At 45.1% G+C, this 17,582-nt stretch overlaps 1 protein-coding gene across 7 annotated transcripts in view; it reads left to right on the forward strand.

Moving 5' to 3' along the window:
- Nucleotides 1-17,582, forward strand: part of HMMR (hyaluronan mediated motility receptor) — a 68,870-nt gene that overhangs the window by 39,269 nt on the left and 12,019 nt on the right. For all 7 annotated transcript variants that reach the window (XM_040442086.1, XM_040442094.1, XM_040442119.1 and 4 more), the window contains 8 exons: nt 1,036-1,109; nt 1,222-1,308; nt 7,212-7,309; nt 7,523-7,609; nt 11,366-11,544; nt 11,620-11,768; nt 11,851-12,065; nt 16,797-16,901. In XM_040442086.1, coding sequence (XP_040298020.1) covers nt 1,036-1,109; nt 1,222-1,308; nt 7,212-7,309; nt 7,523-7,609; nt 11,366-11,544; nt 11,620-11,768; nt 11,851-12,065; nt 16,797-16,901 — 994 coding nt within the window. The remainder of the gene's footprint in view (nt 1-1,035; nt 1,110-1,221; nt 1,309-7,211; nt 7,310-7,522; nt 7,610-11,365; nt 11,545-11,619; nt 11,769-11,850; nt 12,066-16,796; nt 16,902-17,582) is intronic.

Here is a 17,582-nt window from a genome sequence, read left to right on the forward strand (position 1 = left end):
CCTCTGCTACACCACCCTATCCATCCTCTCCTTTCATGATTCATAGTTCTGCAAGCCCTGCTGAAAACCTGTGCATGCACAATCGGTGACCGAGATACAGCCTACTTGTCTGTGACTGTGCGCAGGAAGAGCGGGTACAATCGGTCACTGACTGCACATGCACGGGTTTTCAGCAGGGCTCAGCGTGCAGGCTGGGGCACTTCAGTGCCTCATTCGTGCCTCCTTGACCCTTCAGTGACAATAAAAAGCATTTTGCAGGCATTTCTGTAGCTATGATGTTGCTATGTTTTATTGTAAGTCACAGGTGACTAAGTAAAAAAAAATAAAAAATTCAATTTTATTTTTTTTAATATAAAAATTTTACTTTTCCAAAAATGAAAATTAAACAATAAAAAATCCTGGGCATTGTTGTGTCCAAAAAATGTCTAATGTAAAAATATTTATCCTATACAGCAACTTTGGCTTTTTTTTTTTTTTTTTTTTACCTAAAACTTGCAGAATTGCCTAACCCCGCCCCCCCAGCTTCCCACTACATCCTGTGCAATATTAAACTGTCCTGCAGAAAACAAGCCCCCTTGTGACTGTGTGAACCAAAAAATAGTTATGGCTCCAAGAAGGCAGGGAGTAGAAAATGAAATATCACCCGAGGTAGAAAGGGTTAACGGGGTTGTCCTGAGGATAGGTCCTCAATATCAGATTGACTTATCAGCTGTTTGAAGAGAAAACGGCGCTCGTATTCTAGTGAATGGGAACGAGCTGTCCCATTGAAGTCAATGGAGACGCCAAAGTTGTAACTACATCTAACTGCTGCAGTTGTGATGGCGAGCAGGTAAACAGAAGTGAAGACGGGCTTGTACGAGCACTGCATTCTCTTCAAACAGCTAATCAGCAGTGATGCTGGCGGTCTACCCCGCACCGATCAGATATTGATGACCTATCCTGAAGATAAAGTGAACAACCCCTTTGATGGAAATGCTTTATCTTGCTCAGTGTACTTATTTCATATTAAATGAGGCAGTCTTGCATTTCTTTTAGTGTTAATTGAAGAATTGAAAGGAGAAAATAAGAATCTGGAGGAATACCTATCCAGTGCCCATGAAAAGATGCAGGTAAATGATCCCTGCTGGTTCTTGTAGTACAGAAGCCAGTTAGATCCTGTAGTGCAGCTTACATTCAATCTCATTCTGAATCATAACTGTACTTGTGTCATTTATTCTCTAGGATCTCAAATTGCAAATGAGCGCCCAAGAAGGTGAATATGAAAGCAAGCTGCAGATTGCAGCTTCTCAAATATCTGAGCAGATCCTGGTGAGTGGACAATAAATACTGTTGTGTGTGATAGGAAATGTAACCTATTAGAAAAAAATTATATTCCTCTTAACCATTCTGGAGCATCTCCTAGCTTGATAAATGGGTGTTATCAGTAGGAGTGCATCCCTACACACAGACATTTCTGAATCTGTGTTGTGTCAGACTGTGCAGGGACGCTCCTCATTGACGAGGAAGCCTGCAGGTCTTTCAACTCGTATCCCAACTGCCATACACACGGTCACATGACCCTTATCAGCCAATAGAAGCTCGCAGGCCCTTAGTCGCCACATACAGTTTTACACCAGGTTTCCATAACAACCCAGCCATTTTTCTTCACTGCTGTAGGTGAGCTTTAGAGGGGCAGGGAGCTGTGGATGACACTTAAGGGAGAGGAGTGCTGTGGAGGTCAGTGTTAAGGGGCAGATTGCTGTAGAGGCCACTGTTAAGAAGGTGGGGTGTTGTGGAAATCACTGTTAAGGGGTGCTGTAGAGGTCACTGTTAAAGGGGCGGACGCTGTGGACCGTGGACTCTGAAGGTCACTAATAAAGGGGCAGCTGCTATGGAGATCACGGTTAAAGGGGAGGGCGCTGTTACTGTTAAAGGGGCGGACACTGAAGGCCACTATTAAAGAGGCAGCGGGGTACTGTGAGGTCACTGTAAGGGTCCATTCACACGTCCGTTTCTTTCCTGATCTGGACCCATTCATTTTCAATGGGTCCTGAAAAAAAAACTGACAGCTCAATGTCGTTTTTTTTGTTTTTTTTCAGGACCCATTGAAAATGAATGGGTCCAGATCTGGTCCGCAAAAAACGGAACAGATCAGGAAAGAAACAACGGACGTGTGAATGGACCCTTAACCCCTTAAGGACCGGGCTCATTTTCACCTTAAGGACCAGGCCATTTTTTGGAAATCTGACCAGTGTCACTTTAAGTGCTAATAACTTTAAAACGCTTTGACTTATCCAGGCCATTCTGAGATTGTTTTTTCGTCACATATTGTACTTCATGACACTGGTAAAATGAAGTCAAAAAAATTATTTTTTTTGCACAAAAAAATACCTAATTTACCAAAAATTTGGAAAAATTTGCAAATTTCAAAGTTTCAGTTTCTCTACTTCTGTAATACATAGTAATACCCCAAAAAATTGTGATGACTTTACATTCCCCATATGTCTACTTCATGCTTGAATTGTTTTGGGAATGATATTTTATTTTTTGGGGATGTTATAAGGCTTAGAAGTTTAGAAGCAAATCTTGAAATTTTTCCGAAATTTACAAAAACTCAATTTTTAGGGACCAGTTCAGGTTTGAAGTCACTTTGCGAGGCTTACATAATAGAAACCACCCAAAAATGACCCCATCTAAGAAACTACACCCCTCAAGGTATTCAAAACTGATTTTGCATACATTGTTAACCCTTTAGGTGTTGCACAAGAGTTATTGGCAAATGGGGAGGAAATTTGAGAATTTGATTTTTTTTGTCTAATTTTTCATTTTAACCCATTTTTTCCACTAACAAAGCAAGGGTTAACAGCCAAACAAGACTGTATCTTTATTGCCCTGACTCTGCTGTTTACAGAAATACCCAATATGTGGCCGTAAACTACTGTACGGCCTCACAGCGGGGCGTAGAGTGAAAGGTGCGCCGTATGGTTTTTGGAAGGCTGATTTTTATGGACTGGTTTATTTACACCATGTCCCATTTGAAGCCCCCTGATGCACCCCTAGAGTAGAAACTCCATAAAAGTGACCCCATCTAAGAAACTACACCCCTCAAGGTATTCAAAACTGATTTTACTAACTTTGTTAACCCTTTAGGTGTTGCACAAGATTTAATGGAAAATAGAGACACAATTTCAAAATTTCACATTTTTGGCAGATTTTCCATTTTAATATTTTTTTTCCAGTTACAAAGCAAGGGTTAACAGCCAAACAAAACTCATTATTTATGGCCCTGATTCTGTAGTTTACAGAAACACCCCATATGTGGTCGTAAACCGCTGTACGGGCAGACGGCAGGGCGCAGAAGGAAAGGAATGCCATACGGTTTTTGGAAGGCAGGTTTTGCTGGACTGTTTTTTCGACACCATGTCCCATTTGAAGCCCCCCTAATGCACCCCTAGAGTAGAAACTCCAGAAAAGTGACCCCATTTTAGAAACTACGGGATAGGGTGGCAGTATTGTTGGTACTAGTTTAGGGTACATATGATTTTTGGTTGCTCTATATTACACTTTTTGTGCGGCAAGGTAACAAGAATTAGCTTTTTTGGCACCGTTTTTTTTTTTTTGTTATTTACAACATTCATCTGACAGGTTAGATCATGTGGTAATTTCATAGAGCAGGTTGTCACGGACGCGGCGATACCTAATATGTATTACATTTTTTTAATTTATGTAAGTTTTACCCAATGATTTCATTTTTAAAACAAAAACAAGTTTTAGTGTCTCCATAGTCTAAGAGTCATAGTTTTTTCAGTTTTTGGGCGATTATCTTAAGTAGGGTCTCATTTTTTGCGGGAGGAGATGACGGTTTGATTGGCACTATTTTGGGGTGCATATGACTTTTTGATCGCTTGCTATTACACTTTTTGTGACGTAAGATGACAAAAAATGATGCTTTTTTTACAGTGTTTTTTTTTTTTACGGTGGTCACCTGAGGGGTTAGGTCATGTGATATTTTTATAGAGTCGGTCGATACGGACGCGGCAATACCTAATATGCATACTTTATTTTTATTTATGTAAGTTTTACACAATGATTTCATTTTTGAAACAAAAAAAATTATGTTTTAGTGTCTCCATAGTCTAAGAGCCATAGTTTTTTCAGTTTTTGGGTGATTATCTTAAGTAGGGTCTCATTTTTTGCGGGGTGAGATGACTATTTGATTGTTACAATTTTGGCGTACATGCGACTTTTTTGATCACTTTTATTACCTTTTTTTGGGAAGTAAGGTGAGCAAAATTTCAATTTCATCATAGTTTTTTATTTTTATGGCGTTCACCGTTCGGGTAAAGTAACATGACCGTTTTATAGATCAGGTCGTTACGGACGCGGCGATACCAAACATGTGTAGGGAATGTTATTTTTTTAATTTTTAATCAGTGATAAATGTGTTTTTTGATTTTTACTTTTTTTCACTTTTTTTCACTTTTTTTTTTACCCAGACCCACTTGGTTCTTGAAGATCCAGTGGGTCTGATGTCTGTATAATACAGTATAGTACAATATATATTGTTCTGTACTGTATTTTACTTACACTGAACAGATCTATGCTTTCAGCACAGATCTGTTCAGCACCATGGACAGCAGGACGCCTGAGAGGCGTCCTGTTGCCATGGGAACCTTCCCCGTCTGCTCAGAACTGCGCAGACGGGGAAGGGTGAGCACGGGGCTGCGGGGGGCTGTCTGGGGGCTCTCTCCATCGGGGGGCTGCAAAGGCACAGCAGCCCCCCGATCGGAAAGGGAGGGAGCTCCCTCTTTCTGTTAACTTTTTCCATACAGCGGTCCGTACGGACCGCTGTATGGAAAGGGTTAAACGGCTGACATCGCATCACCGATGTCAGCCGTTTATACCAGGGTGCCAGCAATGTGCTGGCACCCTGGTATACCCACTAGAAACCAACGATTATTCAATGGGAGGCGGGCGGGGGATCGCGATCCCGCCTGCCGCACCGCCCCCACCGCCCGCAACACCCCCTCCTGCACCTCCCACCGGGCTAAAATCATTCAGAGGTGCAGGGGGGGGTGATAAAAATATATTTTCGGCACACTAAAGTTTCTGATCGCCGCGGTCAGGGACCGCAGCGATCAGAAACTGCAGAAAGCGCAACAAACCGCAGGTCTGAATTGACCTGTGGTTTGTTGCGATCGCGGACATGGGGGGGTCACGGGACCCCCCCGCGCATTTAGCCGAGGTGCCTGCTCAATGATTTGAGCAGGCACCTTGTTCCGATCACAGCTGGCCGGGCGGCAGTGATCGGAACAACACATGACGTACCGGTACGTCATGTGTCCTTAAGGACTCGGGAAACATGCCGTACCGATACGTCATGTGTCCTTAAGGGGTTAAGGGAGAGTTGTACAGTGAAGGTCACTGTTAAGGGAGCGAGGTACTGTGGCAGTCACTGTTAATGGGGCAGTCGCTGTGGAGGTCTGTTAAGGGGGCCGGGAATGGTGGTCACAGTTAAGGGGACTGTAACCTATGGTCAGTGTTAAGGGGTGGGTGCTGTAGAGGTCGTTAAGGGGCAGGCTCCTGTGGAGGTCACTGTCAAGGGTGCTGTGGAGGTCCCATTTTAAGGAGTCGAGGCACTGTTGAGGGGAAGGGGGGTAGAGGTTACTGTTAAGGGGGTGGGGTACTGTAGATGTCACTGTTATGGGGGATACGATCTATCTTTTAACGACGTCCGGCTTTTTGCACCCCTGCTGGTCAGCTGTTTTAAGTGTCGCTGCGCCCACTTTTCTCTTTTCTTTACTTGAACATTAGAAGAATCTGTAATTGCACTTGTCGGCTGCAACAAAGGAGATTACATGCAGTTAAATATTGAAGAGGACACAGCGCTCACATGTGCGACACAACCTGTTTAGGCCTATTGCACACGGACGTTTTTTTTTCCCGTTTACTGGCCGTTTTTTGCGTTCCGTATACGGTCCGTATACGGAACCATTCATTTCAATGGTTCCGCAAAAAAAACGGAATGTACTCCGTATGCATTCCGTTTCCGTATTTCCGTTTTTCCGTTCCGTTTTAACATAGAACATGTCCTATTATTGCCCGCAAATCACAGTCCGTGGCTCCATTCAAGTCAATGGGTCCGCAAAAAAACGGAACACATACGGAAATGCATCCGTATGTCTTCCGTTTCCGTTCCGTTTTTTGCTGAACCATCTATTGAAAATGTTATGCCCAGCCCAATTTTATCTATGTAATTACTGTGTACTGTATATGCCATACGGAAAAACGGAATAGAAACGGAAACACAACGGAAACAAAAAACGGAACAACGGATCCGTGAAAAACGGATCGCAAAACACTGAAAAAGCCATACGGTCGTGTGCAATAGGCCTTAAGCAGATGACCAGTGCGGGTGCCAGGAGTCAAACTCCCTCCCAAGGAGAGGTTGTCAATATTAAACCACTGCACAATCTTTATAAGGGGTTAAAACTGGAAAACAATATCTAAAATATCACATTTTTTTATTGTAAATACGCCAGTGGTGTGTGATAAGTGTATGAAGTGGGCTTCTCTGGCAGGAAGTAATGGGCAGCCAGTAAAAATCCTTTAAAGGGACACTGACAGGGCCAATAAGCATATTGAGGTATATATATGGCAGTACAGGTCTTATAATGGGTATTACAATCATCTAAGTATCCCCCCTGTCCACATTATACATACAGTAAACTTAAGTTTTATAACCTGCTCCAACGGTCTTCAATCTGCCCAAGGGGCGGCGTTTCACCTCTCTTGCGCCCAGCCAGCCTCCCCCAACTGCCGCTTTGAAGCGCCGCCCAGCTCATGAATATTCAGTTTGCTGGGCGGCTTCTGCGGTCCCCGCTCTGAAGCGCTGCGCTTAACAGTGCCCGGCGCATGCGCCGGATCTTGTGAAGTCCGGTACAGTAAGCGCCGCCCAGCTCATCAATATTCACTTCGCTGGGCGGCGCTTACTGTCCCCGACTTCACAGTGAATGTTTACAAATATTAATTTGGGGTTAAATAAAACTATTTTATAAAAAAAATATATACTTTAGGTCAATGGCCACTGGAGGGCACTGTGCTTTAGAAAACGCCTATGTATGGTTGGTCCATATTACTGTCATTATGTTTTAATTCTAAGGCTTCCTTTTAAACTTGAGTAGAAAGTTTTATATTCTCTAAACCACATTTGTCTGAAACTTGCTTTGCAGGCCCTTGACAGACTGGAAGACACTGAACGCAAACTCCTGCAAGCTCAAACAAAGTTAGATGAAGCTCTACAAAAAGTTATTCATCTTGAAGGAGAGCTGTAAGTCTTTATTAACTGCAGAATAGCATCTTTATAGAAAATGCTCTACTACCTGTATTGCTAGTGTTTATAATTGCAGTTTCTGGTAGACACCAAGAACTGACTGCTAAACTGTAAATCCTACTATTTGTACCGATTTTAATGAGCTCTAAAACAAGTTTCCTTTCAATACCAGCTCCTGGTGAAAGTGACACATCTTCTATCCCTTCACAGTGCTGAAACAAAAGAGGAAAGAAACAAGCTGGTACAGGAGAAAGCTGAGACTGAGAAGAAACTGACCGCCACGCTGGAGCAGATGAGGTTAATCTCAGAATGGCTTTTTGGAGGGAGAGAATCTCTCCTAATTGGTGCATTGACTTGTTGCTTGCTTCTAGATGTACCATACATAAAAAGTTGGCCATCTTTGTACATGTTTTGTGGTAAGGTCCCTTTACATGGATCAATTTTGCAGGCGATTTTTGGGACGGAAGCATTCCTTTCTGACAATTGGCTGCTCGTCAGTGGTGGAGACTGCATTTACAGCAGTGATCTCCACAGTATGGGGAGATGCGATCGCTAATACCATCGCTCATCCCTAATCTGCTGCTGAAAAAGACTGTTTAGGTGCCTGCACAGAAGAGCATATTACCTGACAAAGTGTTTCGCTCGTTCATCAGGTAATCAGCTGCACCTTTACACCACCAGATAATCACTAGCGAGCACTCCTGTGAACACTCATTAGCGATTATCTGGCGGATTCTCAGCCCGTGTGAAAGGCCCTTTATTTGCAATTATTAGACTAGATATGCTAGTTTTTAACCACTAAGATCTATGCATTATTGTAAGCAGTCAAATCACAATGAAGGATAATTATGGTGGTACACGTTCTGTATATTTTGCGTCTCAGTCTGAAAGAACGTTAAAAATGAAAATAATAAAGATTTTATTAGAATCAATTGAAAAAAGGGGGGTGGAGAATTAATATAAAATCAGATGTGGAGAGGGATTGATAATTGACCATCCGCCACTCTGAAAGCCTGAATAGTAGCCTGTTGCTTGCTAACACTCAGTATATTTGACCACTGATATGGGTGTAGTCTATAGCAACCAGGCTAAAATACTGCTACACGGATAGCAGGGACTCGCATGTGCAGACCTGATCCTCATGTGCTTCTATCCCTATGCTACTTGTAATGAGCCATAGAGTGGATCGTCTGCAGAGTCTGAACAGCTGATATGGGTCTGAGTGCACCCTAAAACACTGCCCTGCCTAGTGAGCGATATGTAACACATCAGGCCGCAAATGATCTGAGGACCCGGTTCACGAATAGAGGTTATCCTCAACAACATACGTTGAAGAGGGCGTACCATCACTCTGAGCATTGGCCGTGAACAATTACTTGTCCCTAAGCGAAAGATACAGGGTCAGAATACTCCAAGGATTATAGCTACGTACGACAAAGCGCAGAAACAGGTACGTGAGATCCTTCAGAAACCCTAGCCCATCTTGCAGTCCGATCTGGACATTGGAGACTTGGTGTCAGACCGTCCCTCTATTACATACCGTCGCAGCTCTAATATATGCGACCGTCTGGTTCATAGGACTTGCCTACATCCTACAGTAGATACATGGCTCAAAAATACACTGACTGGGATCTTTCCATGCGAGGCATGTGTCATTTGTGGCAATATTATGAAAGGGACATGCTTCACTAGCTAAGTGACGAAGGAAAGATTTTCTATCCGATCCTTCATTAGATGCACATCAGTTGGAGTTGTGTATTTACTGACCTGTCAGTGTGGTCTATTCTACAATATGTAGGGAAGACCAGACGTGAACACCTACTTGACATCAAAAACAACCGTGATACATCTGTGGCACGCCATGTATGCGACCATGGCGGCAATCCAAATGTACTCATGGATTCAAGGAATTGAACACATTGTCAAATCTGTTTGTGGAGGGGACATTGATGTGTCGCTGCTCCGCAAAGAAACTGAATGGATTTTTAAGTTAAACACTGCACACCCCAAGGGACTTAACGAGGCGGTCTCATTTTCCTGCTTCATATAGCAGGTCATTGGGACGGTTGTCGGGGTCCTATTGTGTATGTGGTGTTTTATCAATATCCTATGACCACAGATCTGTGTTGCGATATATATGCACCAGGTGGTCTTATGTATGAATACATCCACATCCCATATTATATATGGGCTGTCTTGTTCTACCACAGTGACCTTTTTCTGTTTAGGTAACAGTATGGTGGGTAAGCTTAATACTATACTGTGTAGTCCTCTCTAGTTAGGCACTCCTTGTATATCCCTAAGAGCCATATACAGTTTGACACTCGACTTTGTAGATCGCATATATTTCTTTCCCCCAGTGTGTATGGCGCCCCATTTCCAGGTGGCTGCGTCAGGGGGCGTGTTGGATGACGCGCCCTCCTCCCTGATTGGCGCTCCATGATGGCGCACACCTCCTGGGGGCGGGTCTTAGATTATTTCTATTCGGCGTGTGCCTGGCCGCATACGGCCATCACATCGGTGGATGCACGCGACAGAGCGGCATCTCCATTCACATCTGATAATCCATACTAATGTATCGCTCCTGATGATCCATGACATATCCTAGTCGGGTAGAAACGCCTTGAGCGATCTGATGTGTTACATATCGCTCACTAGGCAGGGCAGCGTTTTAGGGTGCACTCAGACCCATATCAGCTGTTCAGACTCTGCAGACGATCCACTCTATGGCTCATTACAAGTGGCATAGGGATAGAAGCACATGAGGATCAGGTCTGCACATGCGAGTCCCTGCTATCCGTGTGGCGGTATTTTAGCCTGGTTGCTATAGACTACACCCATATCAGTGGTCAAATATACTGAGTGTTAGCAAGCAACAGGCTACTATTCAGGCTTTCAGAGTGGCGGATGGTCAATTACCAATCCCTCTCCACATCTCTGATTTCCTGTACGCCTGATTTTATATTAATTCTCCACCCCGCTTTTTTCAATTGATTCTAATAAAATCTTTATTTTCATTTTTAACGTTCTTTCATTATTGTAAGCAGCCTAAAGGGATTGTCTGCCTTTTTTATATTGACCTATCATCATTGGTTCACTTCAATGAGCCGGTTCCTTCCTATTCACTTGAACCGGAAAGAGCCGTCCAATTTAAGTGAATGAGACGGCATAAATGTAGTTACACCTGCTCACTGCTGCGATTGCCAGCAGGTAAAACAATGAAAAGGCGGCTGCACTCTTTTCAAACAGCTGATCGGCAGGCCTATCCTGAGGGTAGATCATCAATATAAAAAAAGTGGTCAACCACTTTAAAGGGTTTGGAGTGGTTTATCTGCTTCCCACGCTGGCTCCCAGCTCCTTCCCTCCACTGTTCTGCTCGGTTCCCTCAATGTAAACGTACGGTTTGCTGCTACAGCCAATCACCGGCCACCGTGGTGACCTGCTCCCTTTGCATCACGTGACCACTTAACATGACGCAAGGGAAGCAGGTCACTGCTGTGGGCACTTAACATGACGCAGAGGATGGAGAGTGCAAGTAAGTATCCTTCCATTTGCCGATCTGCCCAGGAGCGGGAGTTGCCAAAATAATATTCAGGTCCCCATCCCGATCGTCTCCTAGCAACAGTTCGTGAAAATCGCACTGCATCCGCACTTGCTTGCGGATGCTTGCGATTTTCACGCAGCCCCATTCATTTCTATGGGGCCTGCGTTGCGTGGAAAACTCAGAGGAGCATGCTGCGATTTTCACACAACGCACAAGTGATGCGTGAAATCCACCGCTCATGTGCACAGCCCTATAGAAATGAATAGGTCCGGATTCAGTGCGGTTGCAATGCGCTCACCTCACGCATCGCACCCGCGTGGAAATCTTGCCCGTGTGAAAGGGGCCTAAGTGAAATGAATCCTTGCATTCAGCTGAGCTAGCCCTGCAAGGCATTGTACCTGGGGAAGGTGAGGCTTATAGTGCCGAAAGCGTCTTATCTTTTTGCGTTTACGAAAGGTTGATTATGGTCGGAGGTACTTTAAATATGATGCTTGTAACTCTGTTTTCAGTGATGTCGTTTTACAAGCTGAAAACTACAAGCTGCTTATAGACCAAACTGAGGAGCGCTTAAAACAGACGGAGCTGGACAAAGTAAGCCAAAGGGACAACTTCAGGCAAAAAGAAGAGGAGTTATTAGCCAAGATGCAAGAACTGGAGGACAAGCACGTTGTACAACTGCAAGAAAAGGGTAAGTTCAGACAGTGTACTCGGAGACCTCCTTTGTCTCCAAGTCAGTGTGTTGACTTGTTTCTATACCTTGCAGCAAATCTCCTGCTTGAAAGCAACTCCAGAGAGAACAGTTTATATGCAGAATTGGAAGCCTTAAAGCAGGAAGTGAGCCAAGGAGATGGGCAGCGTCAGACCTTACAAAAACGAGAGGAAGAGCTGAAAGTGCTCCTGCAGAAAGAACTGGTAAGCCTGAAGTCTGTGCTCGTTCCATTTCAATGACCTCTACCTCTGACCGTATTGAACATAATTGTCCTTTTTACCTTAGGAGACCTCCAGTGCACTTAAGCTGGAACTGCAGAAAGTGCAAGAAGAAACCATGACAGAGAGGAGTCTTCTGGAAGAAGAGCTAGAGGGGGCACTGGATGAGCTCGATAGGCTACAACAACAGGAGGAAGAGGCAGAGCGAATGATCCTCCAACTAGAGAAGGTGAACAAGGCGAGGGCCAAGGAGCTGGCTCGTCTAGAAGAAACTTTAAAAGGGTGAGCAAGTGTGTATGTGAGTTGGAAGGAATAGCTGACAGCTGAATAAGTATTGGGCAGTTATCTAAAGTGTATGAATCATTGGTTCCTTTGTGCTGTTGCATGATGTATCTTTTCCACTGAAAGCCTTCCTACATAAACGTTTTAAAGGGAACCTGTCACCTCCTAAACATCCCAAGCCGGCAGCAGTACCGGAGTAGCCAGCAGCGTGTTTGTAACAGTCATTTACTTCCTGCAGGCAGATTAAGCAAAAGCTGTAAAATCTATCTTTAATCCCCTGCCGGCGCGCTTCTCTAGTCAGGCTTGAAGTCACGGAGGCAGCGGCCTCCTTGCTTCAAGTCACCGTAACCACGCCACCTTCGCTGTGGGGGGGGGGGGGGAAGGAGCCTGCATAAGCAAATCAGCCAGAGGCTGCCTACCAGACCCCAGGAGCTGTACAGCGCGCCCCATGCAGGAGAGCAGCAAGATGGCGACCCGGTGAGAGAAGGAGCCGGCAGCCGGAGGAGGAACCGCCCCTCTGAGACAGAGCAGGGAACCTGCGCAGGAGCTGGATTCGACAGGCAGGAGAGGTGCCTCCCAGGCTCCCCCCATGGAGGGGAGGAGACGGAGCAAGCCCGGGAAGCTCAGGAGTGGGCGGAGAGTTGCGGCCTAGTAGGCCCGAAAAGCCGGGGCCTCAATTAGTGGAGCACGGCCAGGGACGGAAGTGCTCCGGAGCTGCCGCGACGAACGGGGGCCAGGTGGGGGAGAGAACTAGAGAAGCGACCCCCCAGAGAAAAAAACGGAAGGCCAGGGGGCTTCTGCGGCCAGCATACAGTTAAGAGATGCAGGTATCCGGGAAGGGAGGAGAGGGGCGATCGTGCCCAGGCCCGGGGAGGAGGGTGGGAGACCCTAATCTAAAGGAACATACTCGCCCTCAGACGTCTTCAGGTACAGCAATAACCACCCCCTCGGCGGACTCAACACGTGAATCGTGGGACTGCCGGATATCCACTGCAGAAGCAGATTTGGGGACTGGGTGGCTGCCAGGTACCTGAGTACGCGCCCACAGGGGGGCAACTAAAGTGGAACACAATGGAGCCACCCCTGCAGCAGGCCGGAACCTGCAGAGAAGAAAAAAGAAAATAAAAAAAGTAGCAGGATGACCTGTGCAAAAAGGTCAGGTCTGCCTCCTACGGACACTAGAACAAGACTGATTAGCCTAGTGCCTGTGGAGAGGGTATAGCCCAACGGGGAGGAGCCAACACTTTTTATGTCTAGTGTCGCCTCCTAGTGGTAGTTGGACATATACCCATGGTGCTGTGTCCCCCAATGCCATGCACGAGAAATAACAGTATCTCTTATCTGGTCAGGGGAGCCGAGGTTGGCCTGGAAGTTGTGGCTGAGACATGGACTGAGACATGGATTCCTGGGCCGATCAGTGGTTTGCATGATCCCTATTATTCATACTGAGCTGCCATAACTGCATCGTCCAGTGTCCCCTTTCACATGCACAGCATACTGATCAGCCTCTGTGGCTGATCGCTATGCTGTCACTCCTGTACAGCGCTTGCATCACGCTTTACAGGAGTCAGTACAAGCTTCACAAAGAAGCCTGTACACTGCAGAGAGCATTCATCCGAGTGCGCTGTGAAGACTGCCGGCTGGAGCTTTCTCCAGCAGGAGGTGGTGACGTCACTAGTGCTGGAGAAAGGAAGAGAAGACTGACTTTGCCCAGAAGCAATGAAGTCATCTGGAGGGACCATGTGACCGGGAGGCAGATCTCAAGTACTGCCCTGTGGAAGGTAAGTATGTGTGCAATAATCTTTCCTCCACAGGTAAGCTTTTTCTAGGCAAAAAAAGGTTTAGACCGGAGAACCCCTTAATCTTATCGTAGATCATTCTGCCCTACATTGAGGCAAATGGCTCCATCTACCTGTCTGGTCTGTAGTGTCTCCTCAGTCCTCCCTTTCTTTTCTGCTGAGATGGTTCTTAGTTACTGCATCCTGCTGTGACTGTGTGTAGCTGTAGAATCTTTTGCCTTAAAGGTATTGGCATTTCAGAAAATGGCATTTATCATGTATAGAAAGTTAATACAAGGCACTTACTAATGTATTGTGATTGTCCATATTGCCTCCTTTGCTGGCTTGATTCATTTTTCAATCACATTATACACTACTCATTTCGATGGTTACGACCACCCTGCAATCCATCAGTGGAGGCCGTGCTTGCAGACAGTGTAGAAAAAAGCACCAGACTATGTGGGCTCCCACAGTCCTGGCCACCAGGGAGTCTGGCACTTTTTACTATAGAGTGCAAGCGCGGCCACTGCTGATGGATTGCAGGGTGGTCCTAACCATAGAAACAAGAAATGGAAAATGTGATGGAAAAATGAATCCAGGAAGCAATATGGATAATACATTAGTAAGTGCCTTGTATTTAACCTTCTCTAAATGATAAATGTAACTTGCTGAAGTGGCACAACCCATTTAAGGATTGTTCAGACAAGCAATGTTCACGTTTTATGTAGAACTGACTGCACATGGACAGGTAGTCAGTGGGCCACTTTACATATCCAGTTTTCCACACAGACCATCAATCCATGCAAAAAAGATTTGCAGATGTACTGCTTTGGTTAGACGTTCCACTGAAGTGTACGGGTGCGCGCAAAAAACTAAACGTCCACCTATGCCACCTGGGTGTAGTCCATTTGGAAGATTAAAGAGGACCGGTCACCACAAAATGCAATCTGAAAGCGCCATGTTATAGAGCTGGGGTAGCTGAGGGGATTGATGCATGGTTTTGTGGGAAAATATTCAGTAAAACTAACTTATACATTTTATATCTTAGCTTTTTGTAACCGCTATTGGTACAGGGAGGAGGTGTTATCAGTGACGGCTTTGTCTGCTCATTTGTTCTCAGTGCTATCAATCACTGCTGACCTTTCTGTTCTGTACCCATAGGTATTCACAGGAGGTTAGCCCCTTCGCCTCATGTAAATTTAAGTCGGGTGTTTAAAAATGGAGCCTGCTCATGGGCGCCATAGCTGCCAGGTGCCTGCTCTTTTAAACAGTAGGCAGCCGGGAATAATGTATGCGATTGTCGGTAATGTCGATCGCATAAATTCAACCCCACAGATGCTGTTGGTCAAATGGGACCACGTCATTTGGGAGGTCAAAAACCAGGGTATGCGCTCCCAGCATTGCACTGGCTCCCCATAGCGAGTATCTGGGAGCCAGAGTGTGTGCGCCAGCCTCTTTATTCCTGAGTCATACCAGACTGCCACACATTGGTTTCTATGGAGACCTTGCCTGTGGCCTGTCCACTCGCAGCGGCACTCACTGCTGGGACCCGCATCTACACTGAGAACGGAGGCCTAAAAGTTGTGAAGGGCACATACGCAGCCACCCTCCCTCCATTCATTTCTATGGGGTTGGCCCCATAAAAATGAGTAGATGTGCTCCCATTCAGGACTATGGGGAGAGCGCTTGTTGGTTGAAGGTTTGCCGAAACGCACGTCGGGGCTGGCGCCATCCTGGTGGACACACAGCATGGGTAACTGTTCTTTGTCCGTTTATGTATTTAATACACTAATGCACTTGCACTTGATTTGGTTTTCTATATCAATATGGACAATTTTTGAACTTTGTATCTGCTGTGTCCTCCAGGTGATGTCGCCTTTCCCTGTACTGATATCTTTTTAATCATGTATTTAATTTTGTAATAAAGTTTTGTATTTGATTTGCAAGCAGTCTGGTATTGCTTTATAGGTATTAAGTTATTATACCATAGGCTTTTTTATGGTAAGCCCAATCCATTAGGGTGCCAACTTGGCAGATACGTTCATTTTTGGGGCTTCTTGGTTGTTGTATTCTGCATAAAAACTGCAGGCTATTTTTTTGTTACTCTCAGTGATCCCACTCATTTCTATGGGATCACCGCTATCTTCCCATGACACTCGTCATGTGACCAGTGTAGCCGTCCCCTAATACACTCCTATCTTCCATTCTGGGCTGTGGTCACATGTCCAAGCAGCGCTTATTTCCTGCAATATCGACATGTCAAAGCAGCAATGGGGGCAGTGATAGTTACGTAGTAAATCCCCTGAGTGGTAGGGTGGTGCTGAGAAAGAAATGCATCATGGGTTTGGTTGGCTAGAGGAAGTGCAATGTACAGAGGGAAAACTGGGCGGGAGAGTGCATACTGGAAAGCATTGGGAAGATGGACATGAGGTAAGTAACTACCTGAGCAAATCTACTGAAAACCATAATCTGCAAATCCCATTTAAGGAGGTTCTGCAAAAGGTCTCTTTTTTTTTTTTTTTTTTTTTTAAAGGGTCCATTCACACGTCCATAGTGTATTGCACCCCCATATAACGAACTGCCTATACTTGTCAATTGCAGACAAGAATTAGGACAGGTTCTATTTTTTTTGGGAGCCACAGACTGGAAGATTTGGGCCGCGCTCTGGAAATGCAGATGCGGAAGGCACACTGTGCGCTGTCCGCATCTCTTCCAGCCCCATAGAGAATAAATGGGTCAGAATTCGTTCCGCAACATTTGCGGAACGGATCTGGACCCATTCCACAGACGTGTGAATGGACCCTTAAGAGTAAAAATAAGGTAACTGAGGTGTATTACAAAATGTTATAGGCTTATAGCTATAGATCCCAAATACCATCTAAAAATCCGTATACAATATATGGTAGATATGTACAGTATAACTGACCTGTAATTCCTTCTTTGTGTTTTACAGGAAAAATCTAGAGCTGGAAAAAGCAAAAGAAAACTGCAAAATAGAAATTTCACAGCTGAAAGAAGAACATAACAGCACCCTATGCAAACTCTCCGAATATGAAAGGTAGCATAAGTAGTAATTTTATTTTGGGCACTAAATGAAACTGCTGCCAAAGGAAAGATTTATCTAGACTGCCACCTGATCTTAAGGCTAGGTCTACACAACAACATTTGTCGCGCGACATTTTGTTGCACTAATGTTTCTCGACAATTTTTATAATGGCAGTCAATGGTGTCGCACTGCAACATGTTGCGACTGCGATGCAACAGTCGCAGCATGTTGCAGTGCGACACCATAGACTGCCATTATAAAAATTGTTGCGTGACATAGGGCACAACTGCACTGCAACATTTGTAGCACCAATCTGTCGGGTGACGAATGTCGTCGTGTAGACCTAGCCTTAGAGGAAAACCAGCATTCCTGGTACAACATGTTTCCTGCTCAGCACTTGCTAAAAACTGCCATCAACAGTAGGTGCTTTTGTTTTTGTTTTTTTTGTGGGGGGGGGGATGAATAGTTGGAAAATCTCTTTAACCCTTTCAGCCTCATGGAGATTTTTGCAGTTTCAGTCCTTGCCTTTCGGAGCCATCCATCCATATGGTGGTCCCACTTCCTCCCAACTAAGACTTCACAGGAAGCTGGTCTGGGCAAGGAATGCCCCAGTGGCTAGGTATATTTACACCTGCTTCTCTCATAGTCTGAGTATTATACTGTGTTCCTATGGAGCCCTGTCGCATGTCTCAG

Source organism: Bufo bufo, chromosome 1 (genome assembly GCF_905171765.1).
Source record: "Bufo bufo chromosome 1, aBufBuf1.1, whole genome shotgun sequence".
Classification (NCBI taxonomy): domain Eukaryota; kingdom Metazoa; phylum Chordata; class Amphibia; order Anura; family Bufonidae; genus Bufo; species Bufo bufo.